Source organism: Coffea arabica, chromosome 2c (genome assembly GCF_036785885.1).
Source record: "Coffea arabica cultivar ET-39 chromosome 2c, Coffea Arabica ET-39 HiFi, whole genome shotgun sequence".
Taxonomy (NCBI): domain Eukaryota; kingdom Viridiplantae; phylum Streptophyta; class Magnoliopsida; order Gentianales; family Rubiaceae; genus Coffea; species Coffea arabica.
Window position 1 is genome coordinate 729,204 of NC_092312.1, and position 15,976 is coordinate 745,179.

The 15,976-nt window shown below is 38.6% G+C and overlaps 2 protein-coding genes and 1 long non-coding RNA gene across 5 annotated transcripts; 1 reads left to right on the top strand and 2 right to left on the bottom strand.

Moving 5' to 3' along the window:
• Window positions 1-635: 635 nt before the first annotated feature.
• LOC113724825 (uncharacterized) lies at window positions 636-4,750 on the top strand. Of its 3 annotated transcripts, none has more exons than XM_072073188.1 (6): window positions 636-1,731; window positions 2,087-2,252; window positions 2,393-2,569; window positions 2,656-2,739; window positions 3,708-3,789; window positions 3,951-4,089. In XM_072073188.1, exons 1-6 carry the CDS (start codon window positions 1,403-1,405, stop codon window positions 4,025-4,027), a joined length of 915 nt encoding a protein of 304 aa, XP_071929289.1. In that variant the 5' UTR covers window positions 636-1,402; the 3' UTR covers window positions 4,028-4,089. The 3 variants fall into 3 exon arrangements, with proteins under 3 accessions (XP_071929289.1, XP_071929287.1, XP_071929286.1); XM_072073186.1 differs by having other exon boundaries at window positions 642-1,960; window positions 3,998-4,750; XM_072073185.1 differs by having other exon boundaries at window positions 644-1,731; window positions 3,998-4,750.
• Window positions 4,751-7,625: 2,875 nt separating this feature from the next.
• LOC113724826 (uncharacterized) lies at window positions 7,626-9,483 on the bottom strand. Its single transcript, XR_011829789.1, has 2 exons — window positions 8,018-9,483; window positions 7,626-7,877 (listed from the first exon to the last, which is right to left on the bottom strand). It is a non-coding gene; the product is annotated as an uncharacterized lncRNA (long non-coding RNA).
• Window positions 9,484-12,870: 3,387 nt separating this feature from the next.
• On the bottom strand, window positions 12,871-13,868 carry LOC113724827 (large ribosomal subunit protein P1-like). Its single transcript, XM_027247711.2, has 3 exons — window positions 13,576-13,868; window positions 13,239-13,457; window positions 12,871-13,103 (listed from the first exon to the last, which is right to left on the bottom strand). Exons 1-3 carry the CDS (start codon window positions 13,642-13,644, stop codon window positions 13,050-13,052), a joined length of 342 nt encoding a protein of 113 aa, XP_027103512.2. The 5' UTR covers window positions 13,645-13,868; the 3' UTR covers window positions 12,871-13,049.
• Window positions 13,869-15,976: the final 2,108 nt, after the last annotated feature.

Here is a 15,976-nt window from a genome sequence, read left to right on the forward strand (position 1 = left end):
GTCAAGTTTGAGTTGATTTCAAGCTACTCGATTGAGTTCGCGAATCAAACTCGACTAGGGATATTACGTAATGAAGAGCTCGTCGAGCTCTATCGAGTACCTGCTATAATATTTAATTAATATTTTAAAATAACTAAATTATTCATTTTGTTGAAAAATTCTTTGACGAGCTTTAATACTGACTCGATCTCCAACGAGTTGAGCTCGAATATCGAATATATTACTTCAAGTCGAGGTCAAGCGCAATATAACTAACTCGCTCGAACTCGAGTTCAAGTATAAAAATATTCAATTCCGATTCGATATCACCTTAGGTTTTGGAGGGGGGCGTGTATGGAGCGAAATGTTGGACAACATTAGCTGGGCCTGGTGCATTATCAGCCCAACCGTAGAAACTGGCGGATTCATCAACATCTTTGTCTTTTGCTGGGACAGATCCATGGATTTTGTGGATTCCAAGAGAGCCTACGTCACATCGCTATCCCATATCCCATCCTATCCATCAAGGAGGAGACGGCATCAAGGAGGAGGATAACGATTAACGAGTGAGACGCCGACACCCCGCGGCCACAAAATCCAATGAATGAAACAGCTAGCCAATGGCAATCGCAATCCGACGTACGAAAGCAGCGCACTCAGAACTCAGAACAGCCAGTCGTCCTCGCAAGCAAAAAAAAAATTACTCCACCAGAGTAACAGCTAACCAACGGTGACCCATCGCTTCTTCCCCAACACTAACTGAAACCCTTCAACCATTCTATTCTCCCATCTCTTCCTCGTTCGTTCAAATTTCATTCATTCATTCCATTCCGCCCCCAACCAAATTACTACCGCCATAACAATACAACTCGGCATTGGCGGTGTGGGACTATTCTTACGTTGCCCATTCAACCCCCTTTTCTTTTTCCCTCTTTTGGGGTGTTTTCTTTGCGAGGATCATTCGTACCCTTCTTAGACACGGTTATTATTTTCTGAGAAAGGGGAAAAAAAAAAAAGAAGAAAGGGTGGAAATACAACAGAATATCCCAAAAATAATAATAATAATGAAATCAAAACTCAGCTTACCCAGAAGAAGAAGAATCTCCTTAAACTTCATTTCAGCCCTTCGTGTCATTTTCTTTTTTTTATCACATAAAGTAAAATCTCTTGTCTCCTTCTTAGGCCTACAATAAGTACTAGCATCTCTCTCCTATCTTGTCCTCTCCCCCTCTCTCTTTTTCTCTTGATGACTGCTGGATAATCTTTAGCACCGAGAGAGAGATTAACTTTTTTCCCTTTTTTTCTTTTTTCTTGTATACTCTGCTTTTTCTTTAATTTTCTGTTTGTATACATGGTAAGTACTGCTACTATATTGTAATACTTCAATTATAAAAAAAAAAAAAAAAACAGCTGTTGCGGAGTTATGGCGGTAGCTGATGCATTCTTGGAAATTCTGACGAGACCCACCATGGGGGGAATGGTTGTAGGGGTGATTATGTTGTTGGGTCCGGTTTGGGTAGCTTTTCTTCTTGGTGTAATGCTAGGGTGGGCTTGGAAACCCAGATGGGCTAGCTTGGGCAATTGTAAATTTGATTTTTCAGCGCCTTCTTCCCCTTGTTCTTCTCTTCTTCCTTCCAATGTTCTGAGTTTTGGTGCCCCTCCCCCTCCAATTTTTGCTTCTTGGTCCCCGGATACCTCTGTGGAGCAGAGACAGGATACTCTCCCCCCGCCCACTGATGATGCTATGTCCAGGTAATCTATTGGCGTTTTAATTGCCAGAAATTCTAGCTTCCTCCTGCTTATTTTTCCCCCTATTTGAATTTCAGTTCAATACTGATCGAAGAATGTTTAAGCTCGATACCTAATCGCTTTAAATATTGTCATTTCTCGGTTAATTGGCAAAAAGGGACCAAAAAAGGCTTGAAGGTAGATAGGATAAAGACATGGTCTATGCAGCATACGAAATCCTAAAGAAACACAAGTTTGTTACGATGCATTTGATGTCCATTATGTTAATTTTGATCCATTCTTCTTTTTTCCTTCTTTTCTTCTATTTTAGTCTGGAGTGCACGAGGCAAATCTGATCATGTGCTTGTGATTTGTACAGTGGTTTCTCACAATTAAAAGAGGAAGTACCTGTAGCAGTAAGGAACGAGGATTTGGAACACTTGTGCCATCTGGTTGGGAGGAGAGATGGAGGTCCCCCTTGGAAACATATGATGGAACGTTCTACCTCAGAGATGAGCTACCAAGCCTGGCAGAGAGATCCTGAGGTACTCTCTCACTTGTAAAATCGATCTTATGCAAGCAACTGTCTTGTTTTCTTGTTTAAATATAACTGTAGTGGCTATAGGCCTTTGTGTGCTTTCTCATTTTCTTTTTTTGACTAATCTCATCTTGGTGGATATGCTAGACTGGTCCTCCTCAATATTGCAGCAGAACAGTTTATGAAGATGCCACACCTGAGCTCTTGAGGGATTTCTTCTGGGATGATGAGTTTCGACTGAAGTGGGATGATATGCTTATACATGCTGAAACCCTGGAAGAATGCCCTACCTCAGGAACGATGATAGTGCACTGGATAAGAAAGGTTAAGAATGCTCTGTTTTATCATTACAGCACAGGCATTATATTTTCTTGCTGGTACTTATTTTGTTCAGATGCTCTTTCTGGCAGTTTCCCTTCTTCTGCAGTGACCGAGAATACATAATTGGCCGTCGAATATGGGAATCAGGAAGATCCTATTACTGTGTCACTAAGGTTTGTGAGAGACTCTTCTTTTTGGTTGGTTTTCTTGCCTATACATTTGTGGAAATGCATGTCAGTCAATACATTTTAAATTTTTTATCTTTTCAATTTTGAAGTAGGAGCTGAAAGATTATTGAACTACTCAAATGAAAAAGAAGTACTTCAAGACGGTTAGGTCCAAGGTCAGGGAAGTATTTGATGGTCAGCTTAGATATTTGTTCTATGAATACATAAATGCAAAAAAAAAAAAAATCAAATAAGTGCTCTATTGGGAGATTTGGTAACCAAAGGATCAGTTGGCAAACATATAAGTGGAAGTAAAGGGACTGCAAAAATATTAAATGATGTGCCTGTCTTTTTTAAACTAGAGTGACTTTGTTTCTGTCCTTGTTAAAGTTCCTTACAGTCATATTAGCAACTTGTGCTTGACATGATTGAGGTGATGAAGAATGATGAAGACTATTGCCAAAAATTGTTTTGGCACTGATGCAGAGAGGAACTGAAGGTGCTGGAAGAATGTTGGAAAGCTACATAATAGAATGTGGCTATCATGTTAAAAAAGATGGCCTTTTCTGGTAGCACCTTGTTGTTCATAATATCATCTGATCAAAATAAGGGACATCACTTCATGTCAAAGATGTACCTTAACGTTCTATAGATGCCTTTAAGAGTACCATGTTGTTGTGACGTTGTGACATATATAGGAGCTTCTTCGATTTTTTTTTTTTTTTTTTTTTTTTTTGTGTTGTGTGGGCATAGGTCATATAGGAGTTTCTTCGATTCTCTTTCTTTCTTAGTGAGGTGAAACTGGTCATAAGGGAGGAAATATAAGCGGTGTTAGTTCTGGTTACTAACAATATTCAAAGCAGGCAGTGTGTACAGATTTTCTATGTTTCCCTACAGTTGCTTTTGTCAACTGTACATCCTTGTGGGTTTTGGATTCTAATGTGATTCCTGTCTTTTTTCCTTTTTCAAATCAGGGAGTGCCTTGTGATTCTATTCCAAGGCGGGGCAAACCAAGACGTGTCGACCTTTATTATTCAAGTTGGTACATACAAGCAGGTAAAAAAGATTTCTTCTTGTTTCCATTGGCAAGCATGCATCCACATAATTAACAGAACCCTTTGATTATAGTTCTGCACTGCTTTCTTTTGCAACGGTCTGATTATTTTCCAAGACAAAAATTACTTCTTTACACATCTTATTGTATGTATCTTAATTAGTGCAAGTGTTTGCTAGTTGCATAACTACTCATGGGTGCATGAAACAGTGGAGTCGAGGAAGGGAAATGGCCAATTAGATGCATGTGAGGTGTTACTCTTCCATCACGAAGATATGGGCATCCCATGGGAAATTGCAAAATTTGGAGTAAGACAGGGTATGTGGGGGACTGTCAGAAAGATTGAGCGTGGTTTTCGATCTTATCAAAGGACAAGAGCGTCTGGGGCATTGCTCTCACAGGCTGCATTTATGGCTCAAATTAACACAAAGATTGACCCAGACCACCTGAGGTCCTTAGAAAGTAGCGAAGAAGACTCGTCAGAATCTGAGATGCTGGAGTCAACTGAAAAGCCTAGGGGGATGATCATACCAAAGCTTCTAATTTTGGGAGGGGCTGTGGTTGTTGCTTGTAGTGTCGATCATGGACTCTTTACTAAGGCAATCATATTTAGCGTCGCAAAAACGTTTGCAAACATAGGAAGAAGAGCGTGTCCCAGGACATAAGACATATTTGAAAAGTGGTGTATAATTGCACCTGTCACTGCCGTAGCTCTCAGTTGGTGAAATTTTAGCTTTTATCCGGTTTTAGATTCTGTTTTCTTTTTGTTGGCGGGCTCTTCTGTGCGTCTGGCTACAATACTCAAGACATACGCACAAGTTAGAAAGAAGGATGTATAATTGATAGTAATGGCGTTTGTTGCCTCCCTCCGCTTCTGTCACACTCTTTTCGGGACTATTTATGTATGCTTAGGCTTTTATCGCGTGCTCTTTCTGCAATTCAAGGAATTTGGGTTTGATGGTTGTTCCCAGTTTATGTATACCATTTTGAACAAGGTAGCATCGTGCATATGGATGTGTAATACGCCACTTCAATCTGTAATTTTAGGTATGCGCTTTCAATCTGTAGTTTTCTGGACCGAAGTACATGGAACTAGCAAAGCTTACAGCCATTCGGAAATGCTGTGTTTATGACTGAATTTCAGGGCTCTATTCCCGGTTCCATAACTTTCCAGTACAAGCACAAACGTCTTAGACAAATATATTAGCAGTATCATTTTACTAACGCGACAAATTGTGTCATAAAACTTTCAGTAGCACAACGAACTGGGATCACCGTCCTAACAATTTGACTGTAGGTGATAACAGCGAAGCACACAAGCGCTTGATCGCGCCAATCATAATTACTAGCACAAAAAGGAGCTCTGTTGTACTTTAGGGGAAAACCACAGAAAACCATGAAGCATTTATTACTAGCTCTTTTGGCTAACGTTTACGAGTATTATTATATCTTCTACTTTCTCCGTCCCACACACTCTGATAGTCCTGTTTTCCTTTTTTCGTCTATCTCAAATTATAGTCCACTTTTCAATTGAAAAATATTATTATATTTTAATTTTCCTAAAATTCTTTTATATAATGTAAGTTGTTGTTATTATAAACCTATCCCATTTAATGAAAGTTGATTTTTTTTTTACCATCAATTTAAATTCTCATAAAGTTGTACTCTAATTAATGTGAGGGTATTTTAGGAAAATAGTTACCTAAATTAATTGTTTTAATAAAATTTATTACTTTTTATTAAACTGTATGAAAAAAATTAGGACCATCAAAGTGAGACAGACGGAACACAACGTTTACAAGTGCGACTTTGACAAACCCAACCAGCTTTTTAAGGAGATTATGTATCTGCTTTGGGGAAAGATGGTGTGTTGGGACGGACCATGGTACCAATAAGATTCAAGAGCAGTCCTACAGAAAGTGAGAAAATGTCGGCAAATAAGCTACAATTAGAAACAACCAGGGCCCCGGCGTGTGGCCCTGCCTTGAATCCTCCATGCCCCCTGACGCCTTCAAACAGAGAACCAACTTTACTGGACAGCTGCAAATTAATTTAATTATTGACCCACCACCAGGGTTTCAAAACAGTGTAAACCGTCAAATTCAGGTGCAAACTTGGGGATTTGCTGATTTGACTCAGTCGTCCCTCCATTAACTCGGGTTATACAATTTGCCTTGAGCGTCTGGAGTCTAGTTAATCCATCTCTTACTTCCTCCTGATAAACCACAGGCATGCATACAATGATGATACGTACCCAAACAACGAGCCTAATTACACAATATGAAACAAAAGGCAGATTCAAATGAGAAGAAACACGGAGGAAGGGATGGATTAGACAGTATGAACGAAGGAAATGTAAATAAGAGATTTCGAGTTTGAGAGCTCTCATTTACATTAAAAAAAAAAGAAAAAGAAAAAGAGAAGAAACATGTACTACTATTACTAGGAGGAGATTATGGTGAACTGTAGGCGCGAAGCCCCGGCCTTGGTGATGTCGGCAACAGCAACAGGTGCGGTCACAACCATGGTTCAAAGTAGCGGTCGTGATAGCGGTCACGGCTTGAACCGTTCCACATCGGTCTCGACATATCGGTCGCAGTTTCGTCGAGACGCAAATTTTTGAAATATTTAATATTCTAAAAATTGTAAAAAAATATGATTAAAAAATTAGCAAAATTAATAAAATTTCGATTTGATTCGAGATGATTCAAGGTGAATCGGTGCAACTCGACAGTTTTTTATCCGTTTCAGAGACGTTTCGAGCGAGTTCTTGACGATTCATTATCTCAAAATCATCTGGTCCTGATATCGGATCGGAACCCCTATTCCGGTGACGACTTGGCCGAGTCTATGAACCATGGTCACAGCAGCAATTGCACCCACACAACCCATTTGTTGAACAACGGGAGGCCAGCTGCCAAACACAGCACAGGATTATTAGTCCTTTAGATTTGGTAGCAAGACGAAGATAGAAAGGAGGAGAGGGTAGCACACAAGTTATTTTAATGGCTTAAGTGAATGTTCAGATGCCACCGGCTTATTGTTGGAAGTGGGACGCAAGAAGTAAGGAATGAATTTAAAGACAAGTAAAGCCAGCCAAAAAAAAAAAAAGAAACCGTCTATTTTTTACTTTTTACCACTGTCTAGAAATTTAAAATTCTCCAAGTACTACAGGTGAGGGATATACGCCAGTTGAGAGGAAGGAGTAGAAAATATCTTAGGGCTTTTGTTGCTTTTGGATCTCTGTGGGTAATTTTGGTTTTTTCTTTCATTGAAATTCTTTTGCTAATTATTCTCCAAGTGTTTGCAAGTGCAAAACGCATCCTTATTAGGACTGAGACATCCTTAAATTACTTGCAAATTGAAACATCGATCATTTTTCAAGCTTCCTTCTCGTCAGAGTTCAGATGAAAAAAAAGATGACGTCTTGGGCGGGATTGGTTTGGAAAATGGAGAAGGAAAGGATAAGGCTTATTATTATGTTATCCCCACGTTTCCTCATTAGTGATGATAATGGGTTTTTCTACTCAGTTTAAGACATCAATTCCACTCAATTTATTATATATATATACACACACGCGCATAATAATAATTATTACCATGCTTCTTTACATTTATACACATTCTTTGATTAATCTCATCTTCCTAACATTTAGTGAGTGTCTAATAGATACACGTTCTGTTATATAAGAGCATGTGAAATAATACCTAAAACATGTGTCGAATGCCAATCACACCCACATTTATCTCTCACTTTCTTCGCGGATCAACTCCCAGTTATAAGATGATCAAAGGCAAAAACTTGGGTAGATCTAATTTATTTACGAGATCCATCAAGTAATTCAAAATTTGTCACTAATTCAAGTATTAAATACACAATAAATAAAAATGTGACGAAATCTATTACAGCAGATCTATCCAAGTTTTTGCTTGCCGTGCCCAAATACTACACTGTCAATTCCCGTTTCTTTCTTCACCTTATTTTCAGTCTATATCTCTATACATCACCTCGTACTAGCATCACGTTTTCTCTCCGGCACTCCACTTCTTTTTCCAGGAACAAAGAAGAGATCCCACGTGAAAGAAGTTCCTGAATTATTTCGACCTTTAATGTGACGTATCAAATTTCAGATGCCACAACAAAAAAATAATAAAAACAAAAATGGAGTTATAATCACTAAAGAGGGCTCTACCCAAGCCAGGGGAGAGGAAGAAAGAAAAGCGATTTACCACCTCTCTTCAGCAAATAATGTTGAAAGGGTAAGGTTCGATTAGTTGCTTTGTAGCAGCAACCACGGATGACTTTTTCCTTGCAGAGAAAGCCTGATAGATATCATATGTGAGACTAAAGAAAGCCAACGAGCTTAAGGGGGTACAGAGTACTGAGTTTGAGATTCACTCTGCAACGCAACCCCCTCTAAAGAATTAGCGACCAAACGCAGTCCTTCCGTCCGTCGTGAAATCAAAAACTCTTAAAAATTACAAAAATAGCTTTTGTGGGTAAGCTTAAGGGTCTCCCCTGTTGTATTTTGAACGTCGTGGGTAAATATAAGATGCTTCTTTCGGCAGTCTCTCATCATAGTGGTTCAGGAGCAGCAAAAGAAGATCATCAGTATAATAGTAGTATATGCAACAGTACGCGAGCGAGAAGACGATCGGACAATCCCCACGGATCATAACAGGAAATCGAAGAATGAAAAAACGGCAGCAACTCCATTGATTTTTGAAAAGAAAAGGGAAAACAAAGAATGCTGTAGTAACAGACTAGTGCTATACCAAATTGACAACATCTATACGCACTTAAAATGAAGGGGATCGGATAAAGAATCAAAATCTGTTTCTGCCACTACCACAAAGTAAAATCAATAATCGATTAATAGGGGATGATGGTTTCGAAACAGTGCAGCCCATCCAATTCCACGGCGAACCTTGGTCTCCTTTTCTGCTGCAACGGACGATGATGATGATCTCCAGACTTGTTGGCCTCAGGGGATGACGGCCTATTTCCTTGTTTGCCTTTGTTCTTGCCGCCAGCATCATCAAGTGACACTAGGCCTGCCGCCTTGCGCTCGGAGGAAACAACAAGAGGAGACCCTGACCCCCCTTCTTCTTGTTGTTGATGGTGGCTTTTAGAAGCACCGGGTGCCCATGACTTTTGGCCGAAGGATTCGGCACAAAGGGCATCAAAAGAACTGAATAAAGACATCAACATGACTTTGATTATGCTTATGCTATCTTCTTCTTGGATTTTTTTTTTTTGGGTTTGGGAGCAAGACTAATAAAAGGAGGACTACAACAAAGGGGAAGAGTGGAGAGAGAGAGAGTTTTAATTCTGCTGACTTTGGAGGAATTGCTTTGTGTGTGGATGCGGTTGTGAAGAAAACAGGGGAGAGAGGTGGTTTATATATGCATATATGCATACACGGAAAAGGTGCTTTAACTGTTAGTGATGAGAGAGAAATATCCGGAACCCTCCTGAACTTAGACCCCCGACGAAGAATGGGAAGTTTCTTTGTTCCCAAGTTTGTCTAGTGGCAAAGAACTTTGCGCGTGCCAAGTCAAATTCAATCAACAGCGAGTCTGGAAAGCGCTCCAACCAACTGGAGAACCGTCGCGTCAAATTTGTCATGGTTTTCTGTTTTGACAGGTGGGACGTGGCTAGTTTTCTTTGGCTGACGTTTTTCTTTAAAATACATATATTCAATATTCAGGCAGTGGACGAGCAATTTGATTCTTTCCAAAATTGTTAGATCCCGACTTACCATCTACAGACCAATCCGGATCATGGCTAATGATTCAAATCTTAAGTGGGATTGAAAATTAGTTTTAAATTAATAAGATCAATAGAATCATGATCTCCGGATCTTCTTAGAATTCTATGATCCTGAGTCAAATCGGATGTGGGACCTCACCATGCTTTCCATCCCATCTTCGATGAGTCCGGACTACAATTATATTATTATTTTTTTTTTATCAATTATCATCCCTATTCTTAGTTTTATTTTAATTACGGAAAGATTTAACTGAGCCTATGAAAATCGATGAGGATAAAATCACCATCGGACTAAACAAATGCACTACGCACTCGTTTGGATTTGAAGTAAAGCCACAAGAGTGACATTTTGATTAGAGGCGAGGGTTCAAAGTCTTAATGACTTAGTGGTGACCATCAGCTTAAGAGAGTAGGTGGTTTCTATAACTATATTAATTGAATAATTGGATTTGAGTTTTACTACTTTTATCTCAAAATTAATACCTGCTCCTCTGCTAAAAGAAAGAAGAATTATTTAAAATAAACAATCCAAACGACCATTGCCTGGCAGTTGCAAGAAAGGCACCACTTGCAGTAGAAGCACCGAGTCCGAGTCAAACACGGAGGTCAAAGTAGCGTTGCCCGGCCGGCGTTCGTGACCACTCACCACTGACCTGGCCCTCCGTTCCCGCCCCACTTGCTTGCTCTGCACCCAGCCCACTATTTGACGCCACTTGCTCATTTCTGTTAGGAGCGATTTTACATTTTCTTTCAACCATGTTTGATTACGACCCGCTTAAAATCAAGTCACACTTGCAAATATTTATTTCACTTAAAAAAAAATGAAATACTACTACTTACTTATATACATTTTTCATTTGGGCTAATTGGAATATATATTCATGCCTACGAGTTGACAACAGCCGGAGCGCACTCCTGTGTTTACGTAATACTCCCTCCGTCCCACTTTGATAGTCCTGTTTTCCTTTTTAGTCTATCCTAAATTGCAGTCCACTTTCCAATTGAAGAATGTAGTTAAATTTTAATTTTTCTAAAATACCCTTATTCAATATAAGTTATTATTACTATAAACCTACCCCATTTAACGAGAGTTGATTTTTTTTTTTACCATCAATTCAAGTTCCCGTAAAGTTGTACCATATTTAATGTGAGGGTATATTAGAAAAATAACAATCTAAATTTACTTTTTCAATAAAGTTAATTACTTTTTTTTTAAACTGTACGAAAAAAGAAATGAAACTATCAAAGTGGGACGGAGGGAGGGAGTATATACAGACAAAAGCTAACACAAGAAGAACCCAGTGGTGATTCACGGGAGGTCATTTTTAGTGGTGATTTACAGCTGAATTACCTCTAATTTTTCGCATGGAAAATTCCTGTGAAGGACGACCCATCCGAATCCGAATGCATTAGTAGTAGAGTGATTTCACGCAAACCAGGTTTCTTTTCACATTTTCCTACAGATGGTCCGGAAGTTGAGGCGATAGCGATTCAACACTGGTCCGTCGATCCACAACAAAAGCTTGACAATCCTAATATCTACTACTGCTATGCCACATTTGGAATCTCAAATCGTCTCTCTCTCTCTCTCAACAAGAACATTCGAGGACTCTCCATGGGACACATCTCTCGTCCAAAGTTAAAAACACTCTCCATGTGTAAAGGTAGGAAGAATAATAATTTCATCACTGCTGCAACTGATCGCTCAAACCCTATAAAACTCGTTCATTTGGCGATAATTTCATTCTGATACATCCTTCCCAACTAGGCAGCGTCTGAAACAACCAACTCTTTTTCTAACGCAAGGCGCTTACTTAACCAACTTCAAATTCTCATACCTCAGAGGCATTGTGCTTCAGTCAAATCACGGTAGAAATACCGGAAGATATTCAATTATTTTCCAGAAAAACATCGGTCCAGTTGTGCTAAAGTTAAACCATGGTTGCAATACAGGAATTTTTATTTTTTTTTTAAACACGAATAAACCAAGAGACACCTGCGAGAAGGGTAGGGTACTTGGTGCTTGTTTGGTACAAACATACACAGCGAATCCCTCCTCATCAAGTAACGTTGCAAGACGAGACCACCATTACCTGGTGAATCCGATATTCACTGTAAGAAGTTTATTCTGAGCCCATCTGTTCTTCAGGTACATCCACTTCAATCCCACAATCACCACCACATAGGCTTTGGCTATTAATACCACGGATTCACAATATGTGCTAAAAATCACGCTTCTTAAAGAAAACCAATATATTCAGTGTCTTTTCACTACGTGACGTTTCAATATGGTGAACTGCGATCAATGAGTTTTCATTTGCCCTAAACATGGCCACAAAACCATGATGATGCCCTTATGCTAAGGTTTTCAGTTTGACAATCATGTAATGTCGCTAGTGCAGGCATCTTATCAAGAGAAAGATCTTGGTTAAACACTATCATACTAACCCCCCACAACTTTCGCACAGCCGAAGAAATATCCCCTTAAATGACGAAAGGAATGAAACTGCACCTCCTCAAGAAAACCGCAAAGGGGTCACAAAAGCCAACATCAATCACTAAGGAGGGCTAGGAAGAATATAGAGTTGAAATAAAAAATCGTAATGACAAGGTGATCACATCCACTGTGTTTGTTTGCTAAACAATAAAAAAAATCAACTAAACCAACAGAATTACTGCAGGGGCTTGTCTACTTGGTCTATGCCCAGGTTCAAGTAAACCGTGTTTTATTTCTTGGGAAAGTTCATTTCTGGTCCATTAAATAATGGTTCAATGAAGAGCATAAAACATACTAAAAAAGTAATTTTATAACCCACTTCCCAGGAAAAATGAGCTGCATACAGTTCTAAGCAGCTTGGTAAAAAGTAATAGGGTGGAAAGTTTGCAAAAGAAGCCAGCAAATAATAAAGTCACAATTGCAGATAAACTAAGTCCAACGGTAGCATGGGCGTGAAAATCTAGTCCACAATACAAGTGAATTGGGGTAAAACAAAGTCCAATATAATGACAGAATGCGAGAAATAATAAGTGAATTCTGGTAAAACAAATAAAATGACAGACTGCGAGAAAATCATGGGCGTGAAAATCTAGTCCACAATACAAGTCTAACGGTAGCATCACTAAGATGTTGCATAGTTCGACAATTAATCTCAACAACATGGAAGATTAGGAAACTACTTTGAACAGTTGTTTCGGGGCATGATAATAAGTGGAAATAAGTTGCATTTTATGCTATAAGACAAGAAGCAATTAGCAAGAAAGAAGGGAACATTCCACCAGGTCAACACCCAACTGAAAACCATCCCAAATATAATCACAAAAGAAAATGCTTCAATGGATGAAAATATAGAACACTTTTTGCATCCGATCAGTAACTGACATCATAAAGGTAAATCAGAATCATCTTTAAATAACATAAAAGTATACCAAAAAACTTCCAACTGGTTGATCCTAATTCTTTTCTTCTAAGAGAATAAGCTTGAGAAACACCTAATCAAACAAGCTGAATCCCATATCATCATCACTCTCTTCCTTGGGCTCCTCCTGAAAAAAATGACATTTGCCCATTTAATATCGTCAATTTTGCTCCCTATGAGTACGACTACAGTGTACTACTGCTATCGGTTTTGATAAAGTTAAAACTACACATAGGCAACAAATAGTACAAAATAAAGGTACCTTCTTCTCCTCTGCGGCGGGAGCAGCGGCGGCAGGGGCAGCACCACCAGCGCCGGCAGAAGCGGCAACGGCGGCAGGGGCAGCACCGCCGCCGCCACAGCCAACGTTGACGATAAGATCATCGATGTTCCTCTTCTCGCAGAGCTTGGCAAAGAGACTAGGCCAGTAGGATTCCACGGTTAAATTCGCAGCCTTCACCAATGTAGCAATCTTCTCTGCCTGTGAAAAAACGTACTAACAATTAAAATAAAGCTCACAGAATAACACGTCCGAAAAAAAAACCCCCGAAAAAACTAATGTCGAATGAAGAGAAGAGAATAAAGAAAAGAAAGGTTACAGTGACAGGAATGCCATCGTCGTGGAGAATCAAAGAAGCGTAGGTGCAGCCGAGCTCTCCGACCGACATCTTTTTCCCTGATGATAAAATTGATCTGCAGAGAGCGTACGAGAATGAAAATTCAAGAATTAATCGAAACAAAACAAACGACCCAAAATGGCGGAAGCAAAGGCCTGACGACTGCGGACGGGGACCGGGGGTTAGGCCGTAGGGTTTAGGTGGTGCGGTGATTCGCCGAGTTCGGGACGTTTATAAGATCGCAATTAGGGCACACCACAATTCAAGAGATCGGCAGTCTTGAGAGATACGGGCTCCTTTTAACCATTGGGCCTACTTCAAAGCGGGCTAACCTTTGTACTCCTTTAACCATGGGCCCTTTGCAAAAGAAATAGCTGCAGAACATGGCGGCGGAACGAGTATATATGGCTTATAAGGCCTATAATACACGCAGCAACAAAATCGTTTTCTCATTTTTTTGGATGGAAAACCTACGGAGTACGACCAAGTGGTAATTATTATTAATCATAAAAGGGATGGCACATAACTAGTAATTATTGAAATAGTAGTAGAAGGCTAACGCAAACACAAAAATAAAGTCAAAGGACCACATACTGCCGTCTATATTTGTTGCATGGATATTAAAGCGTAAAGCGTATAAATGTTAGATTTTTAGAAATATTAGGATTAATTATTAGGTAAAGCGTATAAATGTGAGAGGATTAATTATTAGGTAAAGCGTATAAATGTGAGAGGATTAATTAGGAAAAGTGTATAGCTGGAAGAAAAAGTAGTAATTGTTGGTATACATACGTATACATGGTAAGTTAAATAGAATATAAGTATGTTAACAAGTATTCATAGTGTACCTCTTACAAAAATCCAAAAAAAAAAAAAAAAAAAAAAGAAGAAATACTCAACCCATGCCTTTCCATTTTAGTCCACTCCCACATGCATACGTACTTAAGATTTGCTAAATAACGCTAAACTGATTCCAAAAGTTTTTTTTTTTTTTTTTTTTTTTCCTTTCAAACGAGCAATCAAACAAGGATATGAGATATTCCGGGAAGGAAATTACGAAAAACCGTGGAGATCTAAAATTAAGGATACTGTTTTACTCTACTAAAATAAAAGGTACAGAAAAACATACATTGGCAATAGTTGCTTTATTTGTTCATCAATTCGGTATTTTTTGTTTTTCTTTTTATTTTAAAATTTGCCTTTTGCAATAGTCTAAATTTTCAGATAGATAAAGAAGCAAACTTTTGAGAGAGATCAAGATTTCCTATGAAAAATCAAGAGATCGTATGAGTGAATAGCTTTTTCTTAAATTCTTTATGGTCAAGGTATTTTAGGAAGTTAGCTATGAAATTGAGGGTGTCTTGGTCATAAATTTTTTTCCCATTAGGGATGATTTGGTTTTTAAATTGTGCAATAAATTACAAGTTGAACGTAATCAAGTGCTGAATTTTTCTTTGTGAAAAAAGTGCTAAACCGGATAGCTAAGGTCGCAAAAATATAATACAAGAATAGTTGGGGTGCAAAGTGCAATTAACCCTTCTTTGTTCTTCTCAGATTTAGGGTCATAAAGATAGGTAGAGATATAATCGAGTTAAACCAAACTCAAATACCCATACGCTCAAGCTCGAGCTTGACTCTAAAACTCTCACCATAGACCTGAGCTTGACTCAGTGCATGACTCGAGCTCGTATTGGAGCTCAATTGAGCATCCATTTTCTTTTTTTTTTTCCATCAAAACTAATTTCAAACCAGTTTCCAAGCTAAATGGAACTCCGATCGAATGATTTCAAATCCAAAACCAAAATCTATGATTTCAGGACCGTATAATTCAAAAAATTCATAAAACAAATACCATGAACAGAAATACAACGCAAATATCCAACGCAAATCTGTGAACTATAAAGCAAATAATACAACGCAAATATCCAAAGACAAAACAGCAATCAAATCAAATACGGTCTTCAATCGATGATCCCCAAAACAACGAAGCTGAAAAAGCAAATAAAGCTTCAATCTTGTAGCCTTCAACAATCAGACTTATCACTTTGGGATACAAGATCCAAGAAACCGAAGTTTTAGGAACTAGCCAAAAAAAAAAAGAATTGATTAAAGAAGAAGATAAAGAGCCATCAAACATGAAGATAAAGAATATGGAAAGAAGGAGGGGTCATACGGTCTGCATAAGGGGGAGAAATAGTCAAAGAAGAAAAAGGAGAATTTTTTTGGTAAAAGTCGTACTCGTGAAGAAGAAATAGTGACAGCAGCAGATGGAAAAAATGTAATATTATTATAAATACAAAAAACATATTTAATATATTTAATACATATGTGCGAGTAGATTACTTGCTAAAATCGAGTTGATTGAATTCAATAAAATCGAGTT